This window comes from Lepisosteus oculatus, chromosome 14 (genome assembly GCF_040954835.1).
Source record: "Lepisosteus oculatus isolate fLepOcu1 chromosome 14, fLepOcu1.hap2, whole genome shotgun sequence".
In the NCBI taxonomy this organism is placed as follows: Eukaryota; Metazoa; Chordata; class Actinopteri; order Semionotiformes; family Lepisosteidae; genus Lepisosteus; species Lepisosteus oculatus.
In genome coordinates, this window is record NC_090709.1 from 58,104,019 (window position 1) to 58,121,487 (window position 17,469).

A 17,469-nucleotide genomic window follows, 5' to 3' on the forward strand; every position below is an offset into this window, starting at 1 on the left:
AGCGGCCACCGCTTTCTACACGGAGCTCTTTTCAGAAAAGCAGACGGAGGTGGAGGCAGGCGATGCTTTTCTGGAGGAGCTGAAGGCACGAGTACCGGAGGAGGTGAGGGAGGACTTGGAGGGTCCGATTGCGGCCGAGGAGCTGAAGGCGGCGCTCTTGTCCATGGAGAATGGCAAGGTGCCGGGGCCGGACGGACTCCCCAAGGAATTCTACACCTGCTTCTGGGACACCCTGGCGGCAGATCTGGTGGAAGTGGCGCAGGAGATCTTCCGCCGGGGGAAACTCGGAGACACCATGAGGGAGGGCATCATCTCCCTGCTCTTCAAGAGCCCTTAGCAGAGACGGTGAGACGGGACCCTGTCATCGACGGCCTGGAGATACCGGGAGGCGCGGGGGAAACCCTGAAGATCTCCCAGTTCGCTGACGACATGACGCTGTTCCTGAGGTCGGACAGGGGGTTGAGGAGGGCCCTGCAGGTCATGGAGCAATACTCCAGAGCCTCGGGGTCGAAGCTCAACCGCCGAAAGAGCAAACTGAAGTTCTTCGGGCCCTGGAAGCACAGGACGACGGCGCCGGAGGGTCTCGAGCTCTGCACGGAGCCCCTCAAAATACTGGGGGTTTCCTTCCAGAGCCAGGACAACAAGACCAACAACTGGACCGAGAGGATCGCCAAGGTGAACGCGAAGCTGGGTCTGTGGAAAACGCGGTCGCTGTCCTACACAGGGAAAGTGATGGTGTTGAAAGCAGACATCCTGCCGGCTTTGGTTTACCTGGCGGTGGTGTACCCGCTGCCGGCCAGACTCAGATGAGCGCTGCAAGGGATGATCTTCGGCTTCGTCTGGGGCGGCAAGTACGAGTACATCACGAGAAACCGGATGTGTCAGCCGGTCGAGGAAGGGGGTCGAGATGTCCCACATTTCCCTCTGAAACTCGACTGCATCTTCTACTGCAACCTCTGTCGGGCGCTGCGGGAGCCCATCGGACCTCAGGAGGAGGACGAAGCGCCTAGTCGCCAAATGGGGTTTCCCCACGGCGAGGGAGCGCTGGAAAGGACTTTGGGCCCTATACAGGGATTAAAGGACAATAGCGAGTGGTAGGTTTGGAGGGACTCTCTTAATTGCGCAAATCCGCCCCCACTTGCAAAGATTGATAACGGACAATCAATCTCCGTTACGCCGTTGTTTTTTATTACATGGAGTGTTAATATGTGTGAGATGTTCCTTTTGAGATTTTTTTTTTTGCGGAATAAAGTATATTGTGTAGAACAAAAAAAATCTTATGACAAGGTTTACAAGTTATCTGTTGAACTACATTCTAATAGGTGTGGTAACATTCCAGGTCATTTGTTTACGTTTTTGTTTCTGGAGCAACTGTTAGATGAAATGTGCTAATATGTAACCTAACTCCAGTGTGAATAACTAGAAGAGGGGAGCAGCTCCATTCCAGACCAAGGGAGCTTTGAGATTGGCTGGGCCAGATCTCTCATTTGCATATCTGATTTGGAAATATAACACTAAACCCCCTTCTTGCATGGATTTAACTTGCACCCAAGAGTCCCCTACTGTGTATTGCTACTTATTTTATTATGATAAGTGGTGATTACCAGTTGACAGGTTTTATTTGTTGAATTATAAATGGTTTTGTATTATCACCCTGAATGGCCTGTACTCAAGGTTTGGTAGGGTATGTGTTTTCATTTCATTTACCAAATGGAATATTTGCTCTTTTAGTATTTGTCTAGAAGGCTTTCTGAAGTCAGGAAGCCCATTTATTTGGTGAAAAAAGATTCTGTATTAATATTAATATTTCTCATACAACATAAATAGGGTATTTTATGAATAAAAAGATCTTGCACTTGGAAATCTTGATAAAGCTGTGTGCTTCCATAAACTCGAGCAGTTTTGATTCCTAATATTTGACCTTAGGTGTGGGAACGGGTCTTTTTTGCCATTTGATTTCCAATTGATCAGCACAGTGTAGAAAATAGACCCATAAAGCAACCTCAGCAGTGACAAATGTGCGAAAAGTGATCACTTGTTTTCGCCCGCTTTCAAACTGAAACCCTTTGGTGTGTTAAGAGAATGTGATAACCACTACACTGCGCAAGGTGGGAATGGGTGACTTGCAGAGAGTGTTGAACGTCGAGAAAGGACTTCTCTCAGGAATATATTTCCACATTCTGAAGAGGAGATTTTCTCCATTTCTATAGTCTGACTTCCTCTTTTGCTAGAGAGCTATAGAATGTGGAGTCACCTATCCAGCTCTGGGAGCAGTGTGTAGATAACAGGTTTGTAACTGCCTAATGAGCACAGTAAATTAATACAGCAGAATAAACACACTGTGAGTATTTGAAGGGAATTAACAATCTTTCACGTCTCGCCATGTTCAATGCTGCTGTCATTTCTGTAATATTGTGATTATCACGTTCATCACACATGGGCAAGATCCCCTTTTTGAAAGCGGGCAGAAACAGGTGTCTTTTTATCTTCTCACATTTTGCACTTCTGCCAGTGTTTTATGGATCTTGTTTTGTCTTATTGCAATAATTCGAATTTCCTGTGTCATTCATGATCACATCAAACAGGCAGCAGATCATGTCACCTTTCAGATAGTCATTCTTCTGCTTCCTAAATTTCCTAGAGACAGGTCTTTTCAGCAGAACTGACAAATGTGGCAAAGCAACCTGATAAGACCAGGTCCTAGAAGTCATTACTCAGTCAGTTACTACTGCCGAAATGCAAGCCCTTCCTCCAGCCTGAAGAAGTTGATCCTACATTACTCAGGAAGAAGATGTATCTACCAAACTTCAGAGAGCTGAGCTGGATTACGTAACACTCTACCACTCCTCTTCGTGCACTCATGCTGGAACTTTGGGAGGCTACTGCAGACAGCAGAGGTTAGATTGTAAACAGAGGTTGAAATAGCTCAGCTGAGAAAGCCTTAGACTGATGCTCTAAAGGTCCCTGGTTCAATCTGGGGTTTTGGCATTTTGTTTCGTTGCGCCATTTGTTCCTCTATGCAATGCCCTGTGTCCAAAGTCACACTTCCCTTTCTCAGCCTGAATCCCAAACTAGAGTCTTTGTGTCCTTGAGTCCCTCTTTTACCGACACTGATGAAGTACAGAAATAACTTAACATATTTTGCACTCCTTATGGTGTTTTATGGTGGGACCTGTATTTCTCTATGAATTTCCTTAGTGACAGCCCATTTGTTTTCAATATATTTCTGGTGAAGTTATTACATCGGTCTCCCCTGGTGGCTTGTTTTCATATCCCACTTCTGACAATGACTTTTCTTATGTCACTTTGATGCTTTAAAGCTCCTTAGCTCCCTGTCAGGAATCAAACCCCATTCTCCTGTATGACAGGCAGGGATTCTCACCATGGTTAAATTGCAACTGTAATAATATTGACAACATTAATAAATGCATATATAATTGAAATTAAAAACATATCTAACACAGCATCTTTTCTGGTTATATACCACAATGCATTGCTGATATTTGTTGTTTGCCATTTAGGTTAAATACTGTCATGTTTTTCTCAGCAATCTTCTTTTGATGCGTAAGTATAAATAATGATAATACTATTTGAATGCATACAGGTCTTAATATTATTTTGATTAAAAATAGTACGTTAATAAGCAATAAATGGCATATAAAATAATGTGAAGGTGAAGATCACACAAAATCAACTACAAATGTGGGAATTATACATTTTTAGGATTATAAATTGCATGTAGCACATTAGCAACACTACAGTAATGCTAATATAACAATAGTGTAAAAAAAATCCTGACCTAATTCCTTACAAATGCTGATACAAAATGTGAATGATTTCAGAGTTTCGGGGATTGGGTCTCCTGATAGAGATCAGAGATGAACTGAGGCATGTGGGAAAGTGTACAGAACTGGTGAACTCCCAATTCTACTTCAAGAGGCTGAGCACAATGGAAGAGTCCTGTACACACAAGTGAGTCCTTGACAACATGGACAATCAAAACCTACTGGTATGATATTATATTCTCTCTGTGGTGTAGAAAATATTCACTACTAGTATTATAGGTTACAGATAGGTCATTATATGACAGCTTACATCTGATTAATAGGATCCATCTCTGGCACACATTCTTATTTTTAGTTTATAATGTATAATCTTGCTAATTTTTTAATGCCAAAATAAAGTGTTTTATAAAAAGCTTCATGTTCTAAGAAATTACTACCACTTTTGAACTTTGAAATATTGCCACTTTGTATTCTAGGACTTAGCAAATACTGCAGAAAAGTGGAGTTAAAATGTGAAAATGTGTAATGGGTATGTCTGATTAGTTGATTAGTGAAGATCCAGTAGTAAAAATAGCTTCTAATATTATTTCTAATATAATATTATTTCCAGATAAACCAACTTTGGAGAGTAGGCAACAGTGATTTCAAAGAAAGTGTGTTCACAGTGTTGTTAAGGTATTGCTTATAGACTTTTTTAATGTTTTTACATTACATTTTTACTTTGATCAAGTTAAAATATCCACAAAATTTAGCTTAAAGATACCTTGTTAACCACTGAATTTGCAAGGTGTAAAACTGCTAAATTGTCTTTTAAAATATAAGGATTACAGAAGTACATTTGATACTAAATATTTGAGTAAATAAACGTTGAGTGAAAACTCGCTTGAGAAATGTCTAAGCTCAGTCATAATTTGGTTTTCAGACTTAAGACAAATTGATGATGGAATTCAACTTCGCTGGCACAAACCAGAAAGATCAAAGACAAAAGAGGTGCCTGGGAGACACAAATCTTTTTAGAGCAATTAAAGGTACTCTTATTCTATGTTGTACTTTCAAACTTTGGGTACTCTTTAATTAGGACAGACTTTATTGCTCAATTACTATGATGCAAGCTAAACTTAATACACTGATTAAGCTTTGATCTTAGTAAACCTTAATGGTTCTTTTTTGAGATTATATTCAAGAAGAGATTAATCATCATTTGTCGATCATTTGTTCATTTGTTGGAGAACTTGACAATCTTTGACAATTATTATTAAATGAGCATTATACAAATGTGCGTTGATATTTTTAATATGTACCTTAATTGTAATATATATAAACACAATTGGTTTGATATGGATGTTTATTTGAAGGATTTGAGGAAACTATCAAGGATCGCAGAACAACCAAAATATACATTTGGGCATCTGCTATTGGTAAAGATGAAAGAGTACCGTAAGTGTGAAGCTTGCATACACACGAGAGAAAAATCAGTTTTAATGCACTTCATTAAACTGATGGTGTGCTTATCAATCGTGCATGAAAAATACATAACAGAGGATGGTTTCGATCTATCGACCTCTGGGTTATGGGCCCAGCACGCGCCACTCTGCTGACAGCTGTCATAGTGTGATTCAACACAACTGCTCTATCTTTGCTTTCTAAAAGTGCGCCCGAGATTAAAAGTTTCAACGGCAAACGCAGACGTCACTTTGAGCACTTGGTCTTTTATAGTACAAATATCACACGCTGCACTACATGGGCGTGTCTTCAAGATCGTTGAGAACCAAACCTTCTGCTTTCCGAGGCAACTGATTCTTTCCTTGTTAATTCACAAATCTTCAATGGGAATCAGTGAAACGAAAACCAAACACATGTACACACTCGCGTCCTAGCCTGACAGAAAAATGATGGAAGCATTTGAGAAATAACAAGAGTAGTCTGAACAGCTCCAGTCTATCAACTGCTCTACAAAGTGATCGCTACTTCCACACCCAGTTTATAACGCTGAAAATGATTCAGGAAGCACAGCAAAGTTCAAAAAGCAGTGGTTGAAAAGCGTCTAGATACATAAAATGACAGTTTCTCAAAAGTAAAATCTTAAGCTTTTAAATATTGTCATCCATATATTTTCGTTTTTCTCTTTTTTACATAACACGCTTTCGAGAAATAGACTGTCTTGTAATGAAGGCTGCATTAGAAAATGTGTGTCTAAATTAAAATCGGGTTTATGACTTCTGCGTTTTTCAGCTTTCTTAGCGCTTGGGTCTCGATTCAGATATTGCAATGAAAGCAACAGAGGAGTAAGTTTTCCTTTTCTAAATCAAAGGTGATCTGCTCACAAGGAAGTATAAAAACTTCAGCGTTTACTTTTTGAAGACCGCAAATTGTCGAAACACTATTGCTTCATAAGCTAATAAGTAAGGTTTCTGAGCACGCATTGTATTACTAATGCTGTTATTAATAAAAAAAAAGCTTAAATTCACATAATGGAATTTGGACGGCTCAAAGTAGTATATTCTTTGTACAACTTTACTTGCCCGCTGAGTAGAGTTTAAAGCAACGGCAGCAGAAGTAGCAGTAATAGCAACAACGTGGTTAGAGTGTCATAATACACTCTATGAAATTATTGCGGCTTCAGATCGTTTTGTTCTGTTGAAGCTGCCTACAGGCTCTGAATTGCTGACATGTGATCTTTTTTCAGGTTTCATGAAATTCTTCACATATTTGAAATATTTAATTCGGGTTCGCCTAATACACGGTGCAAACCGTACCTGCAGCAGAATGCTGTGGCACATGAAGCCGTTTTGTTTATTGGTTGTAAGGATTTAGGAGCGTACTACAAATCGAGCAAGCGAAAAGAAAGTTAAACAGGAGTCACTTTTTGGATTGCTAATTCATTGTGCTCTGCTCGTCTAGGTTCAAATCCTATCCTTGTCATGGTTAAGGCCTGAGACGTGTGTGTTTTTTCTAAACGGTGTTTGCATTTGTTTCCTCTTTACTCCTGTAAACTCAGGATTTTTTTTCCTTGGTGGCAACAATACGCTTCTGTAAATGGTAGACTCTGCTTTCAAATTAGCTGCACCAGGCATTCGGATACAGAAAAACACAGGGATTTAAAATTCAGGAATATGAATGGCCAATTGCTTACAGCGAGGGTTTTTACGTTTTCTTATTTAGCGATTTGTGTATCAATCTTTTAACAATTCATTAAAATGCTAACAATATGTAAAATCAAAACAACAGCACCGTTAAATGCTGGGGAGACAGGTAGTTTTTTTTTCCATCAGATGCCAATCTCTAATGCTGTGTGTGAGAGCTTACGTACCTTTCCTTTTCTCACATTTTCTGACAACTATTCCAAAGGGGCACCCTGTCAACTCCTTATACTTTTTAAAAGTCTGCCTGCATGTTTGATTATTGTCGTTTTATGTAGAAAAAGTTCAATATTGATCATAACTAAAGAAAATTAGGATCACGAATAAAAAAAGGGCTGAAGATGCGAGTCGCTCTTGAATCAGAGCTGGGCGACACGGGCTTCTGTTCTGATATGATTGTACGAGAAGCAGGAGGAATCTCTTCTCTCCTATGGAGCATGAGCTGAATCAGGAGTGAGACATTTCGTATGCTCGTGCATATGTTAACACATGACCTACATCGTAAAACTAAATTAAAAACTAACATTAAGTTGTCAAAGACATTCATTTATATACAAACAAGAGACAGACATAGTAATGATTCTACATTAACTTGTCCTGCACTGATCAGACTAATTGAAATGTATGAAAGCCCGTTTCCGCCAGGGAGTTACAAAACAACGCGCTATGGTATCGCAGAATTCCGACTAAGTAACTCAGAATTGCGACTTAGTAACTCACAACTCCGACTTTATATCTCACATTTGCAACTTCGAAATAGCCCATATTTCATTGTCTGTCCTTTTGTTATTGTAACGGATTCGGGTTCTAGCTAGCAAGACCTGGGTTTGAGCCAATAGAGTGAGGCACGAAGTAGGGTGGGAGCGGCGAGGGCACAAGCCCTAGAACCCGAATTCGTTACAATAACAAAAGGTCAGACAATGAAATATGGGCTTTTCGAAGTCGCAAATGTGAGAGATAAAGTCAAAATTCTGAGTTTTTAGGTCGCAATTCTATGATTCTAAGTCACAATTCTGAGATACCATAGTGCGTTTTTTTTACTCCCTGGCGGAAACGGGCTTCCATAGGTTCTCAGTGCTGCGAAGCAAAAGCAATCTCTGGAAAATCAGACAAATTATCAGATAATGTCAAAAGCTGATCAGTATTTCTTTAATGCTTGTATTACACATTTTAATATGACATGCAATTACACATGAAAAATAGTAAAATTATTTTCATTGCGGTACGTGTTGATAGAACAGCCCCCTCGATAAAAGAAAGTGTGGACGGACGTGTCGCATGTTCCGTATTCTGTCTGACAGCGAGTTTAACACACTTTCCACGGAAATTAGAAACTAATTGAACAATAAATTAATCTGAGCAAATTTTACACGTGTGGGTGATTTAATTCTGTCGAAATTGCGTGGAACTCCTCCGCTGAGGTCAGATACACACGGGAAAATGTTCAGGCGGCTTCACGGAGTCCCGCCTCAGACTGAAATCAGGTTCTAATTAGACGCTGAGAACAATCCGGATCTCTGTATGTAATTGATTGTGTTGATTGTGTGACCAGGTGTGCGGTAACAGGTCCTGCCAGTATAAAAACCTAGTCACCGCGTTCACACTTTATGCTTTCTTGCTTCAACACAGTTTTGTGGTTTACTTATTTTACTCCTGTAGCAATTGAGCGGGACGTTAATTTGGCGATGCGCTCGTTTCTCTTTATGCTGTGCCTGTGCACAGGGGCCGGGCTCCCCGCACTGGTTTCCGCCGGGCCGGCTGGCTGGGACTCTCGGGAATTGGCGCTCCAGGCCGACCTCCCGGCTCCTGAAGACGCAGCCCAGTTGGAGGACTTGAACCTGGCAGATGCGCCCTCCGAAGACCTGTCTGCAAGCGAGAACGACTCGCAGTCCTTGGCTCCCGACTTTCGCCGCCTTCCCGTGTCCAGAGACGCGTACTCGCCCTACTTCGACAAGGAGAAGATGAAGCCCGAAGCCGGCAGCCGCCCCTTACCCGCCTACATCAAGAGCGTCCTGTTTCCTCCCCAGCGAGGGCGGCAGCCGGCTCGCCCGGCCATCGGGGGCACCCGAGGAGTGGCTGTGTGGTGCGACTCCAGCAGGATGTACGTGAGGGTCAGTCGGCTTCTGTTCGGCTTCAGCTGTCGGCCATCGGAGGTGACCTTGGGCAACTGCAGCGTCAGCCGAACCACACGCAGTTACTTCTACTTCATCTACGGGCTTCACGAGTGCGGCACCGAGCGATCGGTAAGCGGGTCTTCATCTACAGGCAGTGTATCGACGTGAGCTGTAGGGCCAGTGTCGGGGTTGCCTTTCCTGGGAATATCCCTTCCTCTGTGACCCTGCAGGTTGTCCAGGGCCGCCTGGTGTACTCCAACACTCTCCGCTATGCCCCGCCCTCCTCCAGTGCACCTGTGCATCGCTTCATTCCCTTCTCTGTGCCGGTCAAGTGCTCCTACAACAGGTAGGCAGGGCTCTGCTGCTGAGAAGCCGCTAGGAAAGTGTCCAGATGCCCCTCATCCCCTCTGTTCTGCAGGTTCCACTACTCCTACAAGGTTGGCTATGTCCCCACGTGGGCCAGGAGAAGGACCTTCTTCAAGGACCTGAAGAACAAACACAGCTTTGTGCTGCTCACCACCAACTGTAAGCTCCTTGAGTGAGTGGCTCCTCCTGCCTGCAGGGGGTGCTGTGTGGAGGTGTAATGCTGCCTCTCTCTCTCCAGCCCGCTGGGTCCGGCTCTCTCCTAAGGATGAGTACTTCCTGGGTCAGCCCATGTACTTCCAGGCCACTGCCTACTTTGCCACAGCAGAGCAGAGGCTGTACATCCACTCGTGTTACGTAACGGAGAAACCAGACCAGCACTCCCAGCCCCGTTTCCCTGTGATCGACAACTTGGGGTACGGCCCCTTCTGGGAGGGGAGGTGGGCAGGAGCCCTGAGAGCCTGCAGGGGTTCATCCTTGTCCTTGTCCCCAGGTGCATGGTGGACAGCAAGGCAGATGGCTGCCTGTCCAGGTTTGTCCCCTCCAAGCAGAAGGATGTGCTCCGCTTCACAATTGATGCCTTCCTCTTCCAGAAGAAGCTGTCCAGGAAGGTACTGCTCTCAAAGGCTGCTCAGCCTTCTTGCTCTACTGATCCATTGTCTGCTTTTCCATCCATGATCTAGATGTGAACCAGACTGTGGCAGCTGTAGTGCCTAGAGCTGCCAGCTTGCCTTCACTGATGGCAGAAGGTCTTTCTCTGTCCCTCTATTGGCCTTGATCCCTTAATGCTGTGACCTTCCCTCTTGCAGCATGAAGTGACTGAGCTGTACATGCACTGTGTCATGGCTGTGGCTCCTGCTAAAGCAACACCAGGGACCAAGTCCTGCACCTACAACAGGGAGGCTAAGAGGTACTTCTGCAAGGAGCTTGCTGAGGGTGCTCTGGGACATGCCAGGTTTAGGCCTCACCTGTCCTCCTCCTCTCCTCCAGGTGGGAGGAGCTGTATGGTGACCATGAGGTCTGTGCCTGCTGTGAGTCCAGGTGTGCTGGCAGTCGGAATGAAGGTGGGTCTGGTTCTCTATCCCTTGTGGATGCATCTCTGCCCAAGAGACAACCATGCTTGGACAACTGAGGAATGATCCCGTGCTGGACAAAGGGACCGTTTAGATGAGTAGACTGTGGGTCTCTGGGTATAGCGGATCCCTCACTCCTGGGTGCTGCTTGTCCACAGGTACCAGGAGCCTGGTGACCAGTAGTCGGGTGGCTGTGGCACCAGTAGAAGCTCCTCTGGATGTGGGAGCTGACTGGACTGAGGATGAGGAGGGAGACCCTCAGAGCTCCAGTGAAGATGCTGAGAGCACCAGTGAGGATGTGGAGGGAGCAGAGGACTTTGGAGATGTTGGCCAGTGGACAGGTAGGGTCTGGCAGGAGGAGCTCCTGTAGGGGTGGTGTCCTGCAGTGTAGCTGGATTGTTCTCCTTCCTCCCCAGGTGCCTGAATGAAGGCTCCAGCCTGGCCCTTGTGACTCTCCTGCCTCCACTTGCCTTGTAATGGCAACATCTCAATAAAGCTGTGAAAGACCCTTCTGCCTGCCCTTGTTTCTTTATGGTTTATAGGTTTGAATGGGGTGGAGGAATTCAAGGGAAGTATTTGTGGGGGTTCCCCTTTCAAGAATGCTTCCTGTATTGCTGCCAATGAGGACTGAAAATGGCTGGAGTAATAAAGCATTGTACTGGGGGAAGATAGCTGCACTATTCCTTGGGCAGGTCATTGTGACTTTTTTACTGGGGGAGAGACAGAGGTGTTCAATATACTGGCAGTCCTCCTGTTTCCTAGAGGGGTAGTGCTTATGGAGTGTCAGTTGCTACTGTAGTACCCAGTAAGAGTGAGCTCTGATGTCCTATTCTAGGCTGCACAAACTTCCTAAAAGAAACACAAGAAAGGGATTGTCAACAGGGGCTTGGTGTAAAGTAGGCCTTCCTTCCTTAGCAGAGGAACAATACTGGTGCACAAACATCAGTGAATAAAGGTACAGTTAGAATCTTGGAGGTCTTGTCTTATGGGTGTTGGTTTCACAGTATTGAACAGTCACGGGAAGTATTAGGATTGAAACTGGAGATACCAGTACTTTACTGGGAAGACAAGTGTTCACAACCACCTCTACTAGCAGCACAGACTGTGTAGATTGAGACTGAACGCTTACTACACAAAGCCTCTCCACTGTTTCAGTGTCCCATGTCATGGATTTCAAGTGAATCCTAGTCTCCCGTTGTGACTACCTATAATTTGCACAAATTCTGCTGGCCCAAAAACACTGTCAATTATTAGCCCTACTGCACTGCCCTATTAAAGCTTCAAGGATTTAGGCTAAACTATTTTATATAATGGTTCCAAAGGTGGCTTCTCAAAGCACTTGACAGAATTACAGTAAGAATACACAGGATAAAACAATTCCAATAGACAGAGGAGACCATGGATGGTGGTACTAAGGAAAGTAGAAGCAGAGGGGTAAAGAATGGAACCAGTTCAGTAAAGGCTCTTCTACAGAACAAGGTGTTGAGTCTGAATTTGAAGGAGTTTAGGGAAGGTGACTATGGTATCCTTGGGGAGAGAGTTCCAGAGCTTGGGGGCGTAACAGGAGAAGGCCTTGTCACTCATACAGTGTAGATGGGCTTGGGGGACAGGTAGGAGACCAGAATAAGAAGAGCGAAGGTTCTGAGGTGGGGAGTAGGGTGATAATAGATCAAACTGCTACTGAGGTGCAACTGAAATGTGACGGCATGTTCTACAATTCATGCAAGAAAGGGTAATGTTAGGCTTTTATGGACCGTTGGTACAACAGCAGTGCTCAAGGATTCATTTCTAATATTGAGGACAATGGGTTATATACCCATCGTTCTTACCAAAGGATCAGAGACCTTTTGCTATATAAAATCCTATAAAAAATCATATAAAATGCTATATCATCTTGGAGACTATAAATCCTATTGCCGAAGGTCAGCCCTGTCTACCAGAGTAACCCTCCCACAGCGATGATCAGCTCGTCTCACACGCGACAAGTTTCGGTTGGAAACAAGCGCCCCCTCTTCTCGCACGTTTTGCACGTTCGAGTAGTTTTAATGCGGCTCTTTCGTACACGGTGCTGATCTTTTGGAAAGCAGGAGGCAAAACCGAGTCGAACCGCCTGGGTGAAAACCAGGAACCCTAACCGCTAGACTATATGGCAGCGAACAACCATGCTGTTCACGGCATCAAGCAAGCAAACTACATAAATATGAGAAAACACGCAAGAGAGTTGTCACTCAAAGTGTCGAAGGGTCGATGTATACTGGGGCTCAGTTGAAATGCAACGTCAGGTCTTTTCTGAATTATGTCACACGAAGAGAGCACAGCCCTTTCCGCCCTGCCGCGTGTGTCTCGGTAACTCGCTGTGATCGTATAGTGGTCAGTACTTTGCGTTGTGGCCGCAACAACCCTGGTTCGAATCCGGGTCACGGCAGAATAGGGGCGTCTGCTTTTACTACTCGCACGAATGAAGGCAAAAAAAAGCCAATCGATGTGAACGAACGGCGCTTTACAGAGGAGTACTGCCTGACTGATCGTTCATGAACGACAGAGGCCACTCCGACCTCTTCTCGGTTTTCTTCAATGACTTACTAAGGATCTTCTTCACATTCGCCCATGCGGGGGAAGCCAGTTACACCAAAGCAAACGCAGGAAAGTGCATTTCAAGCAGAGACCAGGAGGGACTTGTTTACACCGAGAGTGGGCGGAGAATGGAACAATGCGCCCAGCCCTGTTGCTGGAGCCGATTCGTGATGAGCTCTTGGGCTCACTAAGAGGCCCCCGCTGGATGCTAATCTTTCTGTTGTTCTTGCAGGTCCTGCGCTGCTTTTGAGCCGACAGAGCTCGACCTGGTCTGTCGGCACAGCCCAATTGCAAATGATCGGCTCCGCGTACAGAAGGAACGTGCGTTTGGTACAAGAGTGCACGAAGGCACCGGAAATACATTGGGAACAAATGACCGGTCGCTCAAGACCTCTGTGAAGTAAAGGAGCGTGCAAAACGAGGCTGTTTCCGCCCGGTCTCGAACTGGGGACCTTTCGCGTGTTAGGCAAACGTGATAGCCGCTACACTACGGAAACCTGTAGGGACTGCTGCTGGTGTCTCGCTTGCGTTTCGGGCTGAGAAAGGGACGCGTCACTTTAGGCAGGTGGCGCTGGAGAGAGGAACAAAGGGCGCGATGAAGCAAAATGCCGAAACCCGGGATCGAACCAGGGACCTTTAGATCTTTAGTCTAATGCTCTCCCAACTGAGCTATTTCGGCATTGTTGTGGCATGAGCGCACCAAGAGTAGCGGGAGAGTGTTGCAGGAACGTCACTCAGAAGGAAAGCCACCCAGCTGCGCCCTCTGAGCTCTGTCCAGCGCATCTTCCTCGCATGGACTCCTGCCTGCGACGGGCAGGAAACAATTAGCAAGAACAGAACGACACCCCATGGGTGTTTCATGACCGCACCTTAGGTTGTGACACGTGCAGGTGTGAGGGGTTGCCGGGCTACTTTGGAGCAGAGCTTGGGCGGAGGGGGGGCGGGAAAGCAGACAAAGAGGTGACACCTCAAGGTCTGCACGATCACAGCTCTCTGCCGCCCCAGGCTTCCGCTCGATAAGCTACTGGACACACCCGCCCCTCCTCACACAGACCGTGGAAAAGCCCCCGAGTGGGAGGGCTCGCTCTTCCTCCCAGGAGCTCTTGGACATGACGCCCAGACAGGGCGCGGGGAGCCGCCGCCTGCAAACACGGCTCCAGGCAGGACTCCACTCCGCAGGAGCCGCAGAGCAGAGGAGATGAGGGCAGCTTAGCTCCTGTGCAGAGACCTGAGCTGTTGTTGCTGTGGATGCTGTCTTTTCTGCACTCGGGGTAGGAGTGAATGTTGAGTTGCCCTTAGAAATGAAGCAGAGCACTTCAACGGCACGGGTGTGTGTGTGTGCGTGCGCCCTGGTGATTCTGGGAGACAGATCGAACCTGGGCTAAAAGAGAGGGGGCTTAGCCCTCTTCCATTTGCTAGTTCAAAGTTGTACAACCCCTTTGTATCTGCTAGGCGGCGCAGTCGTCGTGCACAAAGAACACTTTGAAAAGCGTCAAAGGCAAGTCATTCCGAGTTGGTCGTTTGTGTTTTCCGTTCAGACGCGAAATGCTGACATGATCTCTCGGCTCCTCGGTTGTCATTTCTGCTCCGTAAAGGGATCACAGCACGCGTCGGCTTCCAGCATGCTGGGTCGGGACACGATGCCGGGGGTTGGAGAGAGCGATGTCTTCCTCGTTAGTATAGTGGCAAGTATCCCCGCCTGTCACGCGGGAGACCGGGGTTCGATTCCCCGACGGGTAGTAGCTTTTCTTTCACCTCCTTAGAGAAATGACTGCCTTTCACTTCTCTGTTTTCTTTCACAGCGTCGTGCACCTTTTCATTGCTCTCGCTTTCAGAGCCTCCGCACGGCAGTCGACTCGACATCAGGAAGCACATTGAAGTGAAAGCAGGAAGCGCTGCGACATGCACTGTGCAGATCCCGCCACACTAAGAGGTGAGTGGGTCTGTTCGATGCACAAAGAACGCTTTGAGAAGCGTCAAAGGCAAGTCATTCCGAGTTGGTCGTTTGTGTTTTCCGTTCAGACGCGAAATGCTGAAATGATCTCTCGGCTCCTCGGTTGTCATTTCTGCTCCGTAAAGGAATCACAGCACGCGTCGGCTTCCAGCACGGTGGGTCGGGACACGATGCCGGGGGTCGGAGAGAGCGATGTCTTCCTCGTTAGTATAGGGCCTGTCACCTGTCCCCACCTGTCACGCGGGAGACTGGGGTGCATCAGGACGCGCCTTGAAGTGAAAGCAGGATGCGCTGTGACATGCACTGTGCAGATCCCGCCACACTAAGAGGTGGGTCCAGTGGGTGTGTTCGATCACAGCGCTAGGCGAATCCCCAATCCCCTTTTGTGCCTGGCGACAAAAGATGTCTGTTTCCGCCCGGTTTCGAACCGGGGACCTTTCGCGTGTGAGGCGAACGTGATAACCACTACACTACGGAAACGGTGGTAAGACGTGCCCAGCGGCCCAGCGCTGAGCTTCGCCAATGCGATTAAGCTGCTTCCAGTGCCTTTATTGGAGTGCGCTGATGGACCGTGCTCTCTCTCCAGAGACCAGCACGCCTGTCATGGACGGAGCAGGAAAGGCGGCGCCACATTCTACAGCCCTCTCCACGCAATCGACGAAATCGGGCTACTGAAGTGGAGAAAATCGCCTCTCCAGAAAGTGCAAATATCATCTTGGAGACTATAAATCCTATTGCCGAAGGTCAGCCCTGTCTACCAGAGTAACCCTCCCACAGCGATGATCAGCTCGTCTCACACGCGAGAAGTTTCGGTTGGAAACAAGCGCCCCCTCTTCTCGCACGTTTTGCACGTTCGAGTAGTTTTAATGCGGCTCTTTCGTACACGGTGCTGATCTTTTGGAAAGCAGGAGGCAAAACCGAGTCGAACCGCCTGGGTGAAAACCAGGAACCCTAACCGCTAGACTATATGGCAGCGAACAACCATGCTGTTCACGGCATCAAGCAAGCAAACTACATAAATATGAGAAAACACGCAAGAGAGTTGTCACTCAGAGTGTCGAAGGGTCGATGTATACTGGGGCTCAGTTGAAATGCAACGTCAGGACTTTTCCGAATTATGTCACACGAAGAGAGCACAGCCCTTTCCGCCCTGCCGCGTGTGTCTCGGTAACTCGCTGTGATCGTATAGTGGTCAGTACTTTGCGTTGTGGCCGCAACAACCCCGGTTCGAATCCGGGTCACGGCAGAATAGGGGCGTCTGCTTTTACTACTCGCACGAATGAAGGCAAAAAAAAGCCAATCGACGTGAACGAACGGCGCTTTACAGAGGAGTACTGCCTGACTGGATCGTTGATGAACGACAGAGGCCACTCCGACCTCTTCTCGGTTTTCTTCAATGACTTACTAAGGATCTTCTTCACATTCGCCCATGCAGGGGAAGCCAGTTACACCAAAGCAAACGCAGGAAAGTGCATTTCAAGCAGAGACCAGGAGGGACTTGTTTACACCGAGAGTGGGCGGAGAATGGAACAATGCGCCCAGCCCTGTTGCTGGAGCCGATTCTTGATGAGATCTTGGGCTCACTAAGAGGCCCCCGCTGGATGCTAATCTTTCTGTTGTTCTTGCAGGTCCTGCGCTGCTTTTGAGCCGACAGAGCTCGACCTGGTCTGTCGGCACAGCCCAATTGCAAATGATCGGCTCCGCGTACAGAAGGAACGTGCGTTTGGTACAAGAGTGCACGAAGGCACCGGAAATACATTGGGAACAAATGACCGGTCGCTCAAGACCTCTGTGAAGTACAGGAGCGTGCAAAACGAGGCTGTTTCCGCCCGGTCTCGAACCGGGGACCTTTCGCGTGTTAGGCAAACGTGATAGCCGCTACACTACGGAAACCTGTAGGGACTGCTGCTGGTGTCTCGCTTGCGTTTCGGGCTGAGAAAGGGACGCGTCACTTTAGGCAGGTGGCGCTGGAGAGAGGAACAAAGGGCGCGATGAAACAAAATGCCGAAACCCGGGATGGAACCAGGGACCTTTAGATCTTCAGTCTAACGCTCTCCCAACTGAGCTATTTCGGCAGTGCGCAAAGCCCACAGCCACCTGCTCCAGCCTTCCTGTGTTGTGGCATGAGCGCACCAAGAGTAGCGGGAGAGTGTTGCAGGAACGTCACTCAGAAGGAAAGCCACCCAGCTGCGCCCTCTGAGCTCTGTCCAGCGCATCTTCCTCGCATGGACTCCTGCCTGCGACGGGCAGGAAACAATTAGCAAGAACAGAACGACACGCCATGGGTGTCTCATGACCGCACCTTAGGTTGTGACACGTGCAGGTGTGAGGGGTTGCCGGGCTACTTTGGAGCAGAGCTTGGGCGGAGGGGGGGCGGGAAAGCAGACAAAGAGGTGACACCTCAAGGTCTGCACGATCACAGCTCTCCGCCGCCCCAGGCTTCCGCTCGATAAGCTACTGGACACA

General features: G+C 47.1%; 1 protein-coding gene and 7 non-coding genes across 8 annotated transcripts; 4 read left to right on the forward strand and 4 right to left on the reverse strand.

The window, feature by feature from the left end:
- The first annotated feature begins 1,713 nt into the window (after positions 1-1,713).
- LOC138243761 (U7 small nuclear RNA) lies at positions 1,714-1,769 on the forward strand. The gene has a single exon (XR_011192379.1). It is a non-coding gene; the product is annotated as a U7 small nuclear RNA (small nuclear RNA).
- A 6,697-nt stretch (positions 1,770-8,466) lies between these two features.
- LOC138242762 (zona pellucida sperm-binding protein 3-like) lies at positions 8,467-10,983 on the forward strand. Its single transcript, XM_069198316.1, has 9 exons — positions 8,467-9,168; positions 9,270-9,385; positions 9,458-9,564; positions 9,644-9,818; positions 9,896-10,013; positions 10,212-10,312; positions 10,393-10,466; positions 10,634-10,816; positions 10,892-10,983. The coding sequence occupies exons 1-9, from the start codon at positions 8,533-8,535 to the stop codon at positions 10,897-10,899; spliced, it is 1,518 nt and encodes a 505-aa protein (XP_069054417.1). The 5' UTR covers positions 8,467-8,532; the 3' UTR covers positions 10,900-10,983.
- A 1,845-nt stretch (positions 10,984-12,828) lies between these two features.
- Positions 12,829-12,900, forward strand: trnah-gug (transfer RNA histidin (anticodon GUG)). The gene has a single exon. It is a non-coding gene; the product is annotated as a tRNA-His (tRNA).
- Positions 12,901-13,655: 755 nt separating this feature from the next.
- On the reverse strand, positions 13,656-13,728 carry trnaf-aaa (transfer RNA phenylalanine (anticodon AAA)). The gene has a single exon. It is a non-coding gene; the product is annotated as a tRNA-Phe (tRNA).
- Positions 13,729-15,410: 1,682 nt separating this feature from the next.
- On the reverse strand, positions 15,411-15,483 carry trnav-cac (transfer RNA valine (anticodon CAC)). The gene has a single exon. It is a non-coding gene; the product is annotated as a tRNA-Val (tRNA).
- Positions 15,484-16,177: 694 nt separating this feature from the next.
- On the forward strand, positions 16,178-16,249 carry trnah-gug (transfer RNA histidin (anticodon GUG)). The gene has a single exon. It is a non-coding gene; the product is annotated as a tRNA-His (tRNA).
- Positions 16,250-16,823: 574 nt separating this feature from the next.
- trnav-aac (transfer RNA valine (anticodon AAC)) lies at positions 16,824-16,896 on the reverse strand. Its single transcript has one exon. It is a non-coding gene; the product is annotated as a tRNA-Val (tRNA).
- A 109-nt stretch (positions 16,897-17,005) lies between these two features.
- Positions 17,006-17,078, reverse strand: trnaf-gaa (transfer RNA phenylalanine (anticodon GAA)). The gene has a single exon. It is a non-coding gene; the product is annotated as a tRNA-Phe (tRNA).
- Positions 17,079-17,469: the final 391 nt, after the last annotated feature.

What these genes read in the sequence shown, in the direction of transcription:
- LOC138242762 (XM_069198316.1), top strand. Translation starts at nt 8,533, where the DNA reads ATGCTTTCTTGCTTCAACACAGTTTTGTGGTTTACTTATTTTACTCCT. An exon ending in CCTGTGATCGACAACTTGGG is followed by an intron (nt 9,819 to 9,895) that starts GTACGGCCCCTT and finishes CCTTGTCCCCAG; the next exon opens with GTGCATGGTGGACAGCAAGG. An exon ending in TGCTGGCAGTCGGAATGAAG is followed by an intron (nt 10,467 to 10,633) that starts GTGGGTCTGGTT and finishes GCTTGTCCACAG; the next exon opens with GTACCAGGAGCCTGGTGACC.